The sequence below is a fragment of the Rhamphochromis longiceps genome, linkage group LG12 (genome assembly GCF_057381845.1).
Source record: "Rhamphochromis longiceps isolate RC_006_pf linkage group LG12, R_longiceps_female_GT1.1, whole genome shotgun sequence".
Lineage (NCBI taxonomy): Eukaryota > Metazoa > Chordata > Actinopteri > Cichliformes > Cichlidae > Rhamphochromis > Rhamphochromis longiceps.
Window position 1 is genome coordinate 8,778,682 of NC_140568.1, and position 15,593 is coordinate 8,794,274.

General features: G+C 37.9%; 1 protein-coding gene and 1 long non-coding RNA gene across 4 annotated transcripts in view; one reads left to right on the forward strand and one right to left on the reverse strand.

Moving 5' to 3' along the window:
* Nucleotides 1-15,593, forward strand: part of LOC146656851 (uncharacterized) — a 44,797-nt gene that overhangs the window by 2,804 nt on the left and 26,400 nt on the right. The window contains exons 1-2 of one of the 2 annotated variants that reach the window (XR_014913974.1): nt 9,943-10,072; nt 13,358-13,552. This is a non-coding gene — a long non-coding RNA (uncharacterized LOC146656851). Of the gene's footprint in view, nt 1-9,942; nt 10,073-13,357; nt 13,553-15,593 lie in introns of those variants that run through there. The other variant, XR_014913973.1, reaches the window with a different exon arrangement.
* Nucleotides 331-9,847, reverse strand: LOC146656852 (serine/threonine-protein phosphatase 2A 55 kDa regulatory subunit B alpha isoform). Of its 2 annotated transcripts, XM_085424626.1 has the most exons (10): nt 9,633-9,847; nt 9,176-9,253; nt 7,830-7,927; nt 7,468-7,633; nt 7,219-7,331; nt 6,302-6,479; nt 4,543-4,707; nt 3,556-3,725; nt 3,281-3,372; nt 331-2,947 (listed from the first exon to the last, which is right to left on the reverse strand). In XM_085424626.1, exons 1-10 carry the CDS (start codon nt 9,637-9,639, stop codon nt 2,668-2,670), a joined length of 1,347 nt encoding a protein of 448 aa, XP_085280752.1. In that variant the 5' UTR covers nt 9,640-9,847; the 3' UTR covers nt 331-2,667. The 2 variants fall into 2 exon arrangements, with proteins under 2 accessions (XP_085280752.1, XP_085280751.1); XM_085424625.1 differs by lacking the exon at nt 9,633-9,847 and having other exon boundaries at nt 9,176-9,266.

The following is a 15,593-nucleotide window of genomic DNA, read 5'->3' on the forward strand; positions in this document are numbered from 1 at the left end:
TGGGAATGGGCACATTATGAAGGTTTATTCAAGTGACTGGAGCTGTATGACACAAATGACCCTCACACAGTGTGAGGGGAAAAAGAAAGATTAGTGAAATACCTCAGCACTAGTAGACATTACCCAGAGCCCTGAGTGAGAGACACACACACACACACACACACACACACACACACACACACACACACACACACACACAAAACAGTAGTTTAACACCACCGTATGGACATGGGTGGTTATTTTGTTGTCATTCTAGCGATTGGATATCCGTTCTCTAAAATAAAAGTAACACACGAACTGAAACAAATACCATCCAGTGGACCAAGAAGCTTCATTCCCTGATTTAATGGCTTAAATCATGAAGCGGACAAATTGTGCTATAATCAAGTTGTTTGCACATCAACAGATTAAATCTTCTTCCTGATATGACATTTGACTTTCAATAGAAGAAAAACAACAGGACAAACAACTTAGTGACAGCTCAGCTTTCATTAGGTTTCCCAGTGCAGCTAATATTAACAACACTTACACCTGATGTCTCATTAACTACCCTGCCATATAACAATCATCGGCAAACTGAGTGCTTCACAATTTCTCCTTGATAAATAAACAAGCCTGTATAGCAAAGCAACACATGCTTCACAGGAGAGAGGAGACATTTTCATAAATCTAAATCAGTAACTTTAGAGAAGTTGACTAAACAGTTTTAAGCAATAAACATTGATTAAAATGCCTTTCAAATAGAGACCCAGAAGGGCCTATTCTTTCACAGCCAAATAAAATAAAATAAATCAAAAACTATGGCACGTAAGTGGAATATTAAGATCCAAATTATTTTAGAAACCAACTCTGAGGCATCCAAATAAGCTCTACATGCACAGTGTGCCCCCCCCCCAAAAAGTTAGAATTATAATGCTTACAACTTCAAAAGATACTGAGACCTGAAAAAGCTTCTTTAAGTTTTCAAACTTCCAGGATGAGAAAAAATGTCCCCAAGTCGTATGTCAAAAAACAAAACAAAAACAAAAAAACAGCTACCCAACTGTCAAGGAACCTTCCATCTACAATCAATCTGAGACAGACAGCTAAAGAAACTACAGTGATCAGACTGTAATCCTATTGCCTTAATTTATACAAAAATAAATCAACTATAGTGATTAATCTATTTTTAAACAGGTACAGTACAAAATGTCATTATATTAAAAAAAAAAGTGTACAAACAGAAAGTAGATACAGAGGGTAAAGCCATGGGTCAACCTGCAAACAAAATAGCGGGAGAGCTTGCAGCAGAACTTAGTTTTGTTGCCACAGGCCACATAATGCCATTATACACACACCCTTCCTAGTGTGAGTGTGTGTGTGTGTGTTACAGTTATATATGTCCTTTTGTCCTGAGCTATTGTTTGCAAGGGTGACGAGGTCAGACAAGGGGGCTTACTCTCTGCAAAACGGCTTCAATTGAGTGTAGCTTCAGAGTGAGTATAGGACTGGTTACTTTGGCATAATTAGCCATAATAAAACCACAATACCTGAAAAATGTGTGTGTGCATTTTGCACGACTGCGCCAGCATTTCTAAAGCCGTGGGCTATTAACTGGAATTATATTTTTTATTACTATAAACCATTGTCCACATCAATACAACATGAAAGTCAGCTTGTTGTTTAGAGAGTGGCTCGAGATTGGAACAGGATATATATTCAGGTTTCAGTGCAGCTTGAAAAACCAGGTTCTTTGTTATTTCTTGTACTTGAAAAAAAAAAAAAAAAAAAAGAGACAGAATTTAGTCTCCATTGTTAAATGGTAAATGTTACAGTATGAAAACAGTTTTCCTGATTTAATCAACAGCAACAAGTTCACTATAAAGGTATAAATGAAGCAGACTTTGTTAATATTAATGACTGTAAACTAGTGGCTGTCTTAAAAGGTCAAAATCTGATCCAATATTAAATCTTGCACACTGTGGACAGATGTTTGCAGTAATGCAGGCTGTACGCTATAATCATAGAACCATAAAAAAAGGTTAAAACACTAAACGAGTCCTTTAACTGCATAATCATACTGTATATTGGCAAGAAAGTGGTGAGTGAACTTGGCAAATGGACAAATACTGTGAAAATATGGAGTGTCGACAGTTTGCATTACCAGTGTTTCAGGCCAGTGGTGACTGAATGATATGAGAGCAACAGAAAACTAATGAGACACAATAGCTACAATAATCTAATAACTAGTGGCTATGAGACACAGATGAACCATGGCACAAAAGAAGAATCAAACAAACTAACCAAACATGTGTATGAACAGATTTCCCTTTGGTTTGGGATGTAGTGGAGTTGCAATTTGTAGCTTGATGACTGGAGTGCTCCAACCAGAGAAAACCCATGACACTAAATCCCACTGTATGACTCAGATCTTAAAAAACCAAACAAAAAAAACCAAACAAAAAAACCCCTACATGTTCATATTTGCAATACAAATAGAAAATGGGCTTGTGATGGCCTACTTGGGTGTACTGTGTTCATGCCACTGTTGACATAGCAGTTCTTGGCATATGCCAAGGGCAGCTCATCAAGAGGGATTTAGCCAAAAACAGACAGCTATTGTTCATATTTGTATATCAGAGCAGCGGCGCTCAAGCAGAAACTGGGACCTCAGTGCTTCAACAAATGCTAGTTCAGCTTGTCCTGGAATATGTACAGATTGTTGGTTGTGGCCACAGCAATGATGTTGTCCAGAGGATGCCAGGCAGTGTGGAGGATCTTCTTGTTAAAGTCCAGACTGTCTACACTGATCTCATCCTTTTTGCGCTTCCCACCTGTGCTTACTTTGCGAGGTTTCAAGACCGATCGCGGCTTGCTGTTTTCCCGCGACGCCTCTAGGGTCATGTCCTGCTGGTATCCTCGATCAAACATCCTGAAGAAGTTGTTGTAGGAACCCGTCATCACAACACTGTAGGTAAACAAGGTGTGAGTCAGCGAGTAGCCTTAACGTTACTGGCAAACACAATCCTTTTCAAGTATGGACATTAAATCCTGTCGTCTGTCATGAGCCAATTATACCACTTCACCACCCACCCAAACCAAATTATGAGCCACATTATGGTCTGCACCGAGCAGATAACTGCAGTAAGTGATAAGGCCTGCGTTTCTGGGTTCAGTGACGTCAGAAAAGGAGTATTCCCTAACGCTCTGCGTGCGTCATGCACGCATGTATTTTGTTTGTCCAGGACAGCTGCAGAAAAAAAAAAGAAAAAAAAAAGGAAGCCACGGAATGAGTGCTTACCTGTCGTTCCCATTCCAACAGCATTCAAACTTATCGAAGATGCAATCATTCTCATAGAGTGAACACAACTTGCTCCTGAGATATTCATGCACCTATTTAAAGAAAGCAATGAGGAAATATACAGAGTTTCCATCAACAACTGTGCAAAAGCAAAAACAACATTTACACTTTAATCACGTGGATGGACGGAACCTGCTAGAATCAATCTAGCCTTACAGGAAGAAAAGTAATACAGAAACTGGAACAGTATTTTTGTGTTGGCATAATTTACAGACCTGATATGTCTCTACTGGTCGCGACTCCATATTGAGATCCCAAATTTTGACAGACAGGTAGTCCCGGGTCATCATGTAGCGTCCACTATGGCTGAACTTTACATCAGAGATGGATGAGATGATTTCAGAAAAGAAGGAACGATTGTTTGGATCTTCAGGCTCTTCAAACACTTAAAAAATGAAGAACAAACACATGCATTTCAGCGTCAATGACTGGAAGAACAACAATAATTTTTACAGTGGTCGAGTTGTTTTAAAGTAAGCCCTGAAACTTTCTTTACATAACAACAACTTTGTAAAAGATACTGAATTTCAAATCTGGTTATATAAACACAGAAATAAAGCATAAAAGTAACAAAGCCTTTCCGCTTATCTTTTGATATGCGTTATGAATAAGGGTCACCATTCTGACTGTTCTGAACAATTTGGCTTAGCAGGTACCAATCTATACGTACGTGCGCTATGTTTTCTATGCTGTGAGCAGGAAGCAGAGTGTGTAAATCTTCTTTTATAGCGTCATGCACTAAGACCCACATGGCCTGGATACTTCATAATGTGATAGATGGGAAACTAAGTAGGATCTTCTAAGGATCTTCTATTTCTTAGGTGAATTTGTGAATTTTATGTTACCATGTGAATTGTATAGAATTGGAGAAGCAATTTGTTGTTCAATTTCTTTTTTGTTATAAAATCAAAGAAAATATTTTCAGAAAACAACATGTAAGACGTCAGCTTTGTTTCATTTTAAGAAAAGGCTCTCACAACAGTGCAACTTTTCACTTGTCAAGTCTTCTTCTCAACAAACCGTCAGCTTTGTTCAAGCACACTGCACTAGTCCAGTCAGCCACCGTCCATAGCAAGAGTAACTTTATAACTGCAGCTGATTAATCGAGTGTTACACTGATAGGCTCAATAAGAGCCTCCCATCAATCTTTGAGGAGACACACAGTCAAAGAGCTACAGAAACACAAAAAGAGACCGCCTTACGTTTGGCGTGGCTGTCGCATAGCGCTGCTGCCCTCATGTCACACAGGCGGATCGTGCCCTTGCTGCTGCTGTAGACAAAAGTGTTGCATTGGTTGGGATGGAACTCGGCCGCTGTGATCACCTCTGTTAAATCCTCCATATTGGCCGGCTTAATGTCAACAATATCTGAAGAGGTGAGGTTAAGGTAAAAACAAACAAACAAACCCAAAAACCCCAACAAGCAAATAAAAAAACCTGAACAGACATTTCAGCAACTTAAAAATCTTTCAGAAATAAAATTAATTGGTAGTAGTATTATTATTATTCACAGAGTCATGTTCTCAGTTTGAAGAACCCATCTAAGCAGGCTTTACTGCTTGCAGGTAAACAGTCTGTGCGCAGAGGAAAATAAAAACTGCTATTGCCACTATGAGACACTGAAATCACAGATCATCAAATTCACTATGATTTTTTTTTTTTTTTTTTTTTTTTTAAACAGTGACTGGCACATGGAAAAGGTTTTGCCACAGATATCTGCTCACTAGCACAAAAGTGCCCCAAATCATGTAGATGTTATTCACTTGTGAATACTTTCCATTTCATGCTCATGTGTTTTCAACTTTTAACAGCTACATTAATCTTACAGATGACCTCTGACCTCATGAGCCAACAGTGATAAAACCATTTAACATAATTTAGTTTGCATTAATTCTTTCTCCGGTTCAAGTGTTTTACATCAGTTGACGCAATCCTTAATAAAAGGCAGGGGTTGCACTGCATCAATCTTCCAGCATGAAGAGAAGATATGAGCGGCCCAAACGAGCAACTAATCTCAATTCAAGAAAAACATGATTCCACTTTGTATCTAACTCTGGTTCGTCTTTGTTTATACAGCCTTCATCAGCGGTCCCCAACCCCCGGGCCTCGGACCGGTACGTGAGTCGTTTGGTACCGGGCCACGAGCGTAGAGGCTCAGGTGTAAAATGTATGGTTTTCAGGGTTTTTATCGGTTTTCAGCATTATTTTGTTATCGTTTTTATCGTTAACTTGGTTTTCCTGGGTCTTTTCACATGTGTTATGAATAAATCTTTTTTTCGGTACCGGTACTACTTTTATTTTGTTGTATTTATCCGCGACACCTTAAAGGCCGGTCCATGAAAATATTGTCAGGCATAAACCGGTCCGTGGCGCAAAAAAGGTTGGGGACCGCTGTCCTACATAGAACAACGCAGTAAGAACTCATGGGGTGAAATTATTAACATAGGATGTAGGAGGTGATTTTTTAGACCATGTTAGAGGCACCCAGTTAAACATCCCACGCTTTGGGGACATCTGGTGGTAGTATAAATAATGACACTGTGCTACAGATTAAATAGACACCAGTGAATATCATTTTTTGCTCTTGTCCAGTCTGCCTGTAAACACAGTATGTACATTTTTAAATATCAGGCAAAGAATTGTTTATATGCCCTATAAAAATACATGAATCATGTTTTATTTGTTGCTAAGTAAGACATAGTCTTTGTCTAATTTGACTGACACGGGGTGAGCAGGTGAACAGGATTAATAAATCAGGCATCTCTTCAAACAAAGGCTTAAAACTAACCACAACATATCATTCATTATTTCACATACCATTCACATACATTTTTTTTTAAGTTCTCTCCCTGGCTTACGCTCCTTTGAAAAATGATAAAACTGGGAATAAATAAGACAAAACACTGACAAAATAATTTTATATTATTGCAGTACTTTATGGAATTAAAGAATGAAAGGATACTAAAGCTGCGATCAGTGATCTCCAGATGCCAGAGGTTAACGCGCAGGTCATCAGCAGACAAGTAGGTCTCACAATCGCTGTTGACTGAGATGGAGTTGATGTGGTATGTGTGCGCGTTGGCGAACACTCGTCTAGGACTGGCTTCCACCATCAAGTCCATGGGCCTGAATACTGGTACCTGAAAACAAAAGTGGGGCTGTTTTTATATTTCTTTAATGGGAGATGCAGTAGATTTTATGACCTCTGTTTTACCTCTAATATATCCACACAGGCATGTTACAAAACAAATTTCACACTAGAAAAAGAAAAAGAAAAAAAAAAAACATTAAAAAGTGTCCAAATTATTTTTCTTACCCTGGTAAAGAGGCACAAAGATGTAGGTGAAAATGTACATAGATTTTCCCATTTTTAAGATGGGGACAGTTACCTGCTCTTTAAACAAACAAATAAAAGGCCTTGCCTCAGTATAAAGGCAAACCTGTTGAACTGAGTCTATATTTGGAAACCATTCAGTAAGGACAAGGAGAAAAAAAAAAGGGGGGGGGGGTGTCTGTGAAAATTAAAGGTGAATAAAGCAGACATTACATCAACTGCAGCACTGCAGTAATTGCAGGAACAGATTGGTAATTTTATTAGTTCCATCTGTTTACTTGCTCATAAGATAAGTCAACGTCTCAATCAAAATAGAACGGACAGTTTTGTAATGAGTGGAAGGAAACACGGAAAAGAAATGATTAACATTTATTCCAATTAATTCAGATGTAAATTACTAACCAGACTCAACATATTTAATTTGTTGTTAATTTTCTTGATCTACTTATTATAAATGAATGGAAAGTAAGCAAAGGATCTCAGTTTTGGCTAACAATGTAACAAAAAGAAAAGATCTGGGCTGTAATAAAGCCAGTTATACACACCCGTAGTGTAGTGACAGTGTTGGGATCTCTGTATTGCCCATCTTCTTCCTTCAAATTGTAGCCCTCTGGTCTTTTGTCACGCTCACTAATTTTCCACAGCTTTATGGTTTTGTCTAACAATGAGAAAGAGCAAAGATCATGAGAGTCATTGAGTTATATTTACTCCCATATAAGGCAGTAGATGGCGTAACAAAAGTTCACATTTACTACAGCAAAAGAATTTACTCAAAAAGAAAGTAATTTACAAACCATTTGTTGACAAAAGAAAATGTGCTGCATTCTTCTGAGGCAACCATCGAATCTTGTTGATCTTCTCCTCAATCTCAAGACTTTTCAGGTAGTCAAACTCAGGCTCGTGGCTCTGGAAGGTGCTGTAAACATTGTACTCTCCTCGGCACTGAAGCTTATTCTTACTCTAAATACAAAACAGATCAAACAAAAGTTCAAGTGTTATGAAACCAAGATTCAATGTCTCGGGTCAAGATCACTAGAAACATTGTACCTGTACACCTTTGTGTTATATAAACTGAGTTTGATGACCTACCTGCTTTGGAGTATTATGAATCAAATGTTAAAAATAATTACTGTTCCTATGTGTCACTAAAACATACCTCTTGCTCCTGCTGAAAGATGACAACACGACCCCCCTTGTCCCCAGTTGCAAGTAGCTCTCCAGATTGGTTAAATTCAACAGTGGATATGATATCGGCTGTCAATAATAAAAATTGCAAAAATGAGACTAGCGTCAAATATAAATAACCACACATTTTCTGCCAGAGTTTCTGATGAACGCTATTGTCAATCTGAGACAGGTTTACTGCAATAACACTGAGTGTTTTACGAGGCTTTTGCTGTCTAAACGATTCATTGCCTTTCAATGGGAAGTGATTTACAAAATGCCTCAGCAGCCCACCTGTGAGGGGTGAAAATCATGTCAACCATGGTGAAAACACAACACAGCAATGACGCACACATATTTATACACACACACTCAACAATCTTAGGACACAAAGGAAAAAAGAACAGAAAAAAAGTTTCCATCTTCAGCTATTTAGCACTTTTCAAAGAGAACCATTCTCACAAAGTCCTACAATACAACAATCAATCCCCGCTTACACACTGGCACTATTCTGAGTTAGTGCAGTCGTTAACATCGACAGTGTGCGCCTGATACGACCCGACTCCATGCAACCCCATAAAACAATAGCAGACAGACTGAAGGCGAATCCTTTTTTACAGGAAACTAATAAAAACGTTACTGGAGTGTTGTGTTTTGAGCCCATGTACTCCTATGTATTGACACAAGGAGAGGCTCTCATTTATACATGTTCCCAGACAAAGCTTACTGTAAACAAATGTGTAGCCCTTAATGCATAAATACGGCCACCATGTACTGTAAACACACTTTTGGTGCTTTGAGTTTTCCTTTAGTTCGGAAATAATTAGCTGGTAAAGGTTTTCTTTTAACTTGGCCACTCAAACAGCTCTGTAATTAGTCAAACCTAAGTGCTACTTCTTTAACAAATATGAAACACCTATTAAAGATTCTTCTCTGGCAGAGGTAAAATCTTTTTCAATTCTAACATGCAGTTCTCTCCCAATTATGTAAACATTGTGTAATGCCCCACTAATACCCAGGGTGAACTGAGAAAATAGTGAATGCTGACATTTTGCAGCAATTATGCCAAAAATAGAAGATTGTTGTCAGTCTGTGAGAAACCAAATGGACTACAATACCACACCACTGATCCCTTATACCCATTATTACTGTAAAAAAAAAAAAAAAAGAAAAGAAAAAAAAAGAAGAAGGCATTACTTTTCATTGCATATTTAGAAATACCACAAATATAAAGTGTGGCAGCAGCGCTTTGAAGCAAAGCCTAAAACAAGCGTGCACAGGATGGTGATCCTGGCAGCTCAGGCTAGCAAGTGTTCAGTGACTATCACATGGACTTACCTTCAGCGACGTCGTCATCTATTGCTCCTTTGACTTGGGAGAAGCACCACTGCACATCATTGCTCCCACCACCGGGCCCTGCACACAACATGACCCCAAGATTGGACACACCACCATTAAAGAGAGACAACTTTACACGCGTTAGCCTGCAGCTAACTTAGCTAAAAACATCAATATGACAACGAGGCCTTAAGGAAATTCACAGTAACTGCGTTGCAACTGCTGCTATAAACTCATAGGCACAGATAACTACTTGACGTGTGTTTGTGGAGAATCTCGCTCACTTTAACACTAACACTGACTTACACTGGCATCTTTGAATTACCCTAGCTCGCTAGCTAGCTTGCGCTGGTTAAACATGACATTACAGAGAAACAGATCATCGTTGTCAAACAGGTCAGCACCTGTTAATTAATAACCCCAGGCACTGTGGTAGTCTTTTCCCCTGTGGCTTTACCTGCCATGGTGAGCGACTCGGAGAGGGGTATCTAAGCGGGCTCGGGCCCTGGACTGGAACAGTGCTGACCCGGGTCGGCTGGGAGGTTCTAGCGAGGAGCAGTGCAGGAATGAAGCCGGGAGTGCTGTTTGGTACTCTGAAGAACGTAAGCAAAAGTCTTCGGCCCTGCTATACAGCACGGAACTGTTTTCCACAAAGTAATTAATAATGCCCACTATTGGCTTGTAGACTTTGCACTCTACTTTGAGAGTTCCCTCGCCTCTGCCTCCTTACAGCACTTTCAAAATGGCGAAACGCGGGCGGCGTTCAGCAGTCACCAGAGAGCGGCGAGAGGGTGCGCCGCGAAATTTTAAACCTACCCCTCAGCGACGTTGGTCATCTTCCTATCTGCGGAGACCGCGAGGTCACTTGATTTACTGCGCTTTAAATTCATAAAAAGGGTAATAACCAGGTTTTTAAAATATAAAACCAAGTATAACTATTAGACCCCGCCCATGTGCATTGTTTCAGTGAAAAAAATCGAACTAACCTCGTTCGCATGCTGAATTTAGAAAGTGGAGTCCGAAAGCTCCAAGTTTCAAACAGAAATTCAGATTTCTTAATAAATTTTAGAGGTTTTTTTTTTATTTGTTTTAACGTCTACAAAAGTTATTCCACATTGGGTGCATTTTATGAGTTACTATCTTGTTTACTGCCTATTAAATGTAGTCATTGCATGATGACCCACTGATTCCACTGAGTTAAACTACAACTGAATGGGAAATAAACTGAGTAATAATTGCAATAGATGCATCTGACAGACATTTGTTCAGCAGGATGTCTCTGACAGTTCAGAACCTTATTCGTCAATGTAAGCGTAACTGGAAAAAACGTTTCTTCCAAGTAAAATTAATCACATCTACTAGGGCCCTGTGAGAAAGTTAGTTTTACAATTATTGTCAAAGGAAAAGCTCAGGTGTATGATGTTATCAATGCCTCCCTTCGTTTCCTGGTACTTTAAGGCACATGAACAGTTGAGAGTGTTTATACCAGAAAAAAAGTGATTTGTCATATCCAGAAAAACAAAGTTAAAAAAGATTTTCATTAACAATGACTCAGCTCTATCAACTGGCTATGCAATGAAGGTGATTCAGCGTGTTTACTGCAATGACTTTTATTCAAACCAGTTCACCCAGATGGAAGGCAGCCATCTAAATTACCAGTTACACCTGTGCTCTTTTCTGTGTGTGTGTATGACATATCGAAGAATACTTCCTAAAAAGAGGCCTGCTGCAACTTGTATGATATTCTCTCAACACTCTTTTGAATGTATATAGATCTAAGGCAAAGATTTAGGTCATAGCTTATGGTCGAAATCACAAACCTTAAGCCACAGTGACACCTTAGTACATTTGAGTAATCCAAAAGGAATAAATGCTGTAAGAACACATGCCCACTCAGTGTCAAAGATTGTCTGATACTGTTGTACCAAAGTATCATTCTTCAGTCTTACTGATATCTAAAGTGTCACAGATATAGTGCATGATGCATATGAATATAAATGTTTTTCAGATTTCCCGGTCACATTTGTTAAATCTGTGTCATATCTGGTAAATATCTATTAAATGAAATCAAATAAAACCAAACTACCAATCACACAAATGCTACTGAATGCTAACATGCTTGTTAGCTCTCTCCCTTTTGTCAGAATTTTGATGTTCAAACAACACAGGAGCTGACACTGCAGCAAAGCACATCAAAGAAGCCAGTGTGAAATTTTTTATGTATACACTGCCTGTAATAAGGCATACTGATTTATACTTCCCCAGCAACCATGTTAGGGACTTATTTCCTCAGTTAAAAAGCGGTCAGATGAATGTCCAACCAAACCAACTGTCAATCAACCACCCGGACAAACAGAGAAGAATCTCCACTCAACAGTCAGTGAGCCAAAGCAAACTTTTTAAATATACAACCATCTCTATCCAAAATGCATCAAATGTACAAAACAAGCATAGAAGAATTCAGATCATTTTCTTGGATTTCAACATTTGCGCTGAGCTGTTCAGTTTCAATTTGCAGTTTAGGAAGTGTGCAGATTAAAGAGACTCTTCTCTTTATAAGTATTTTTCTATTATATTATCAAATAAATATATCTGTTAGACGCTGACTTCCTATTCAGTGTTATTGTCATTCTCACACTCACACAAACCACTTGCTTCCTCTCTACTAATAAGATGATGTAAGTATGATAAAGAAAATAACCTTAAAGAAATGGGGAGGGGGAATTTGTGGTCAGAAAGGCGGGGCAAGTACATTTTTAGTAACATAAGATGGGATGGAAAAAAAATCAAGAATCACCAGAGCCCCACAGATAGGCAAGACAGGCTAACAAAAGCAAACTAACTGCAGGTTAATAATTTAGACTTAAAGATCTTAAAGAAGCGACTAAAACCAACATGATGACATCACTGCTACTACTCATCTTCTCAATGATGACAGGTAATAAGACTATGACCAACTCCTAATTGATATTATTCACTAATCATTATACTGTAATTAATGTTGAATATGATTAAAATAGGTATTGCACTATGTATTTTGCTTCTTTCTTCTTAAAATTGTACCTCTGCCACATCTTTGCTGTTACTGAATTCTCCCAGATTTTAAAAGCCAAGAGCCATTTTCACTCTTCTAATGTTGAATGTTACTACAATGTTACCCATGACTTTTCTTTCTTTTTTAAGAACATTACATTATGACAGATGATCATGATTATTCACATTACTTTAAAGTTTCACTAATGTGTTTATGGTAGAATTAAATCAAATGCCATGTCATATTTTCCACCATGACATCAGTGACCATGAAACGGGTCTAAAAAGTGACACAGGGATTAATAATGTCATTTAGAAGAGATAAGGACTGACAGCGTATAAGACCTAAGCTATATGGATTTAAAAAAAAGCCACCCTCACATTACACCCACAGGAGCTGCTCGGCTATGGAAACCCATGCCACGAAGCTCCCAGTGCACAGTTTTTGTGCAGATGTTAATGCCAGAAGATGTCTGGAAGTCCTCACTTATTGAGTTAGTACAGTGTTGGAAACTTTCATTGACGTAGCGACGTAGTGACTCTGCTTCAAAACCTTATGAGCAATCCAATTACAGTTGTTGTGAATATCTAAGAAGGAAAAAGTTTAATTAACTATGAAATTTCATAAACTTACAGTAGCATCCTATTACAGTGCCTCGTTTGAATTCAGTGACACATTCTTTTACAAACCTTTGTAGTCTGCATGCCTACGTGTTTGATTTTGCACAACTACAACAGTGGGACTTCCTTCTGCCCGTATGCACATGACTAAACCAATCCATGCAAAAACAAACAAACAAAACAAAACCTTAGAAATCTGGAAGCATCCAAATGTTTTTTCACATGTACTGCATATTTTGTTAGCAACTGTGAAAAACAACTATAATAATGATAATAATTAATTGTAACATTATGTATTGAAGCAGAAGTTCGCTTTTGCAGTAGTGACACTTTGAATCATAACAAAAATACTAACTGGTCACAGCATCAAACCTATATAGTAAAAATAAAAACAGCAATGTTTTACAGCATGCTCTGCTAATAAAGTATCTGAAGGCTGTTGGATGAAGAACTGTGCTCCCAATTGATCGATTAATTTGCTTATTTGTTTTGTTAAATGACCTACATAATTTGAATTTTTGTCTTCAGGTTGTGAGATGATGTCAGATGGAAAGAACTGCACAGGAGGTTGGGTTGACATCCCCTTCAACAATACTGAAACAAAGGGAAACTGTCAAATGACTTATGGAAATCATACAAACTACATTCTCACAGTGATCACCAGGAAACCTATGAAGGAGAACAAAAACATAACGGAAAACCATTGTGATGAACTGAAACTTGGTAAGACATGTTTTTTGTTTGTTTTTTAATTTCTGAATTCATTTTGGTTTCATTTTGTTAGTTTTTGTTCTGACTTTTTGTGGCTTCAATCACGGTAAAAAAAAGAAAAGAAAAGAAGTTATATTCAGTATTTTCTATGCAGCATGGTGGTGCTGTGGTTAGCACTGTTACCCTAACGCAAAGGGGTCTTGGGTTTAAATCAGCAGCTGGGGGCTTGGATTCTCACCAAATAATCCAGCTTCCTCCCACTTGTCCCAAAGACATGCGTGTTAGGTTAACTGCCAATTTGTGAATGGTTGTCTGCCTCTCTGTGTTATCAGTGTGACGGCCTGACAGCTTGTCCACGGTGTACCACACCTCTGACAGCTGGGATGGGCTCCAGCCCGCCCATGACCTTGAATTAGCTAAGCTGTCCAGAAAATGGATAGATGACTTGGTAGATATTGTTTATGATCAGTCAGTAGAGTCATAAAGTTTGGTTCCAATTTTGCACGTTATTTACTCTTATAGGCAGTTTTCCCTTTTAAGACTTTTAATAATCACAAAATGTTACAAATTTTACTAATTACAAATGTATTTTTTATTTAAGATGCAATTTTAAAAGAAAAATTTTATGCAGTAATGATACACATACACACTCTACTGTAAAAAATTACAGTTTGATTTTGTTTCATCTGTATATTTATTCGCAGTGAAATCAGACTGCATAAAACCATTTAATCAAACATTCACATTATGTGAATGTGAATATAAACAATAGATTACAATCTAATTTCAATGTTGGCATCAACAATGAAATTAATTTCATTGTTGATGCCAACATTGATGCCAACATGCGTTTGCAAATAACAAAAAAGAAGTTGCAAGTTGCACTTAGTCAAAATTAGTGCTATCCATCGGTTATCAGACAAACTATTTGTTTCCAGAATGAAAAACAGACCGAGACCTGAAAGGATCAGAACTGGTTAATATGGAGGAGTTGAAGTCCATTTAGAGGATCAAATAGCTGGTCATTGAGGTCGCTCTTGAAATTAGTTTGAAATTCATCTGAAACTTCATTGTTTTGTTGTGTTGTTATTTTTGTATGATTTGAACCTGTTAACTCATAATTGTACTGCAACTGTTTGAGATTTGTGTTTGTGCGCTGGCTTATTTTTAAATTTTTACGATCTCTGCTACCATTTTGGCCTCATAACTCTTGAAAGCGATTTTCAATCTCCCTGAGCTTTTAGCTTGATGAATAAAAAAATAAACATACTGCATGACATAAACCATACAGAGGGGTTGTGATTGTGAGGCCTTCTACAGACACACTGCTGCTGGTTTGATATGAGAAAGAAAGTCACTTCTGGCATGAGAATTCCAGAATAATCCTATTCTTACACCAACACAAGATTTTGCATATTCTAAATTATTAAAACTCAGCTAAACAGGTAAAACAATATAAGGTCATAATATTCTTGGGGTTATTTTTTAGCTTCTTTATAGCTTTGCAAAATCTTATAAGCAGTTTATATGCGTGTAAAAATAGCTAAAAGCACACATTAGCTAACATAAATCAAGTAGGATGTCTAACAGCGTCTAAGAAAAGAAACATTAAAAACACTTCTTGATGTTGAGGCCCAACAGAGGGTCATCTTAGGCCCAATGGGCTATCAGAGTTGCAATACACTGGTGGAAACCATGCTCTGTTCAAATATGAATGCTAAGCAGCATTTTTTTTTTTAAGAAAATAAAATGTTTAATAGAATTACCAATTTCTATTGTAAATGGACAAGCATTTAGCTCTGTGATTACAGTCAACTGAAGCCGTTAACTTCAAACATCAATTCCCAGTCAGCAAAGCCTTTTGCAATGTGCACATAGAGAGGAGATAGAAATTACTGTCAAACATAAAGGTTTGCACCATGATAAATAATGTTTGGTGTTCTTCTGCACATTCTCAGGTCAGATGTTACACACAGATTTCAGGTTCATATGGTGGAATAGTTTGTAAAAATGTGGCTCTCCTCTGGATCAAACCTTCACACCACCTGTCTCA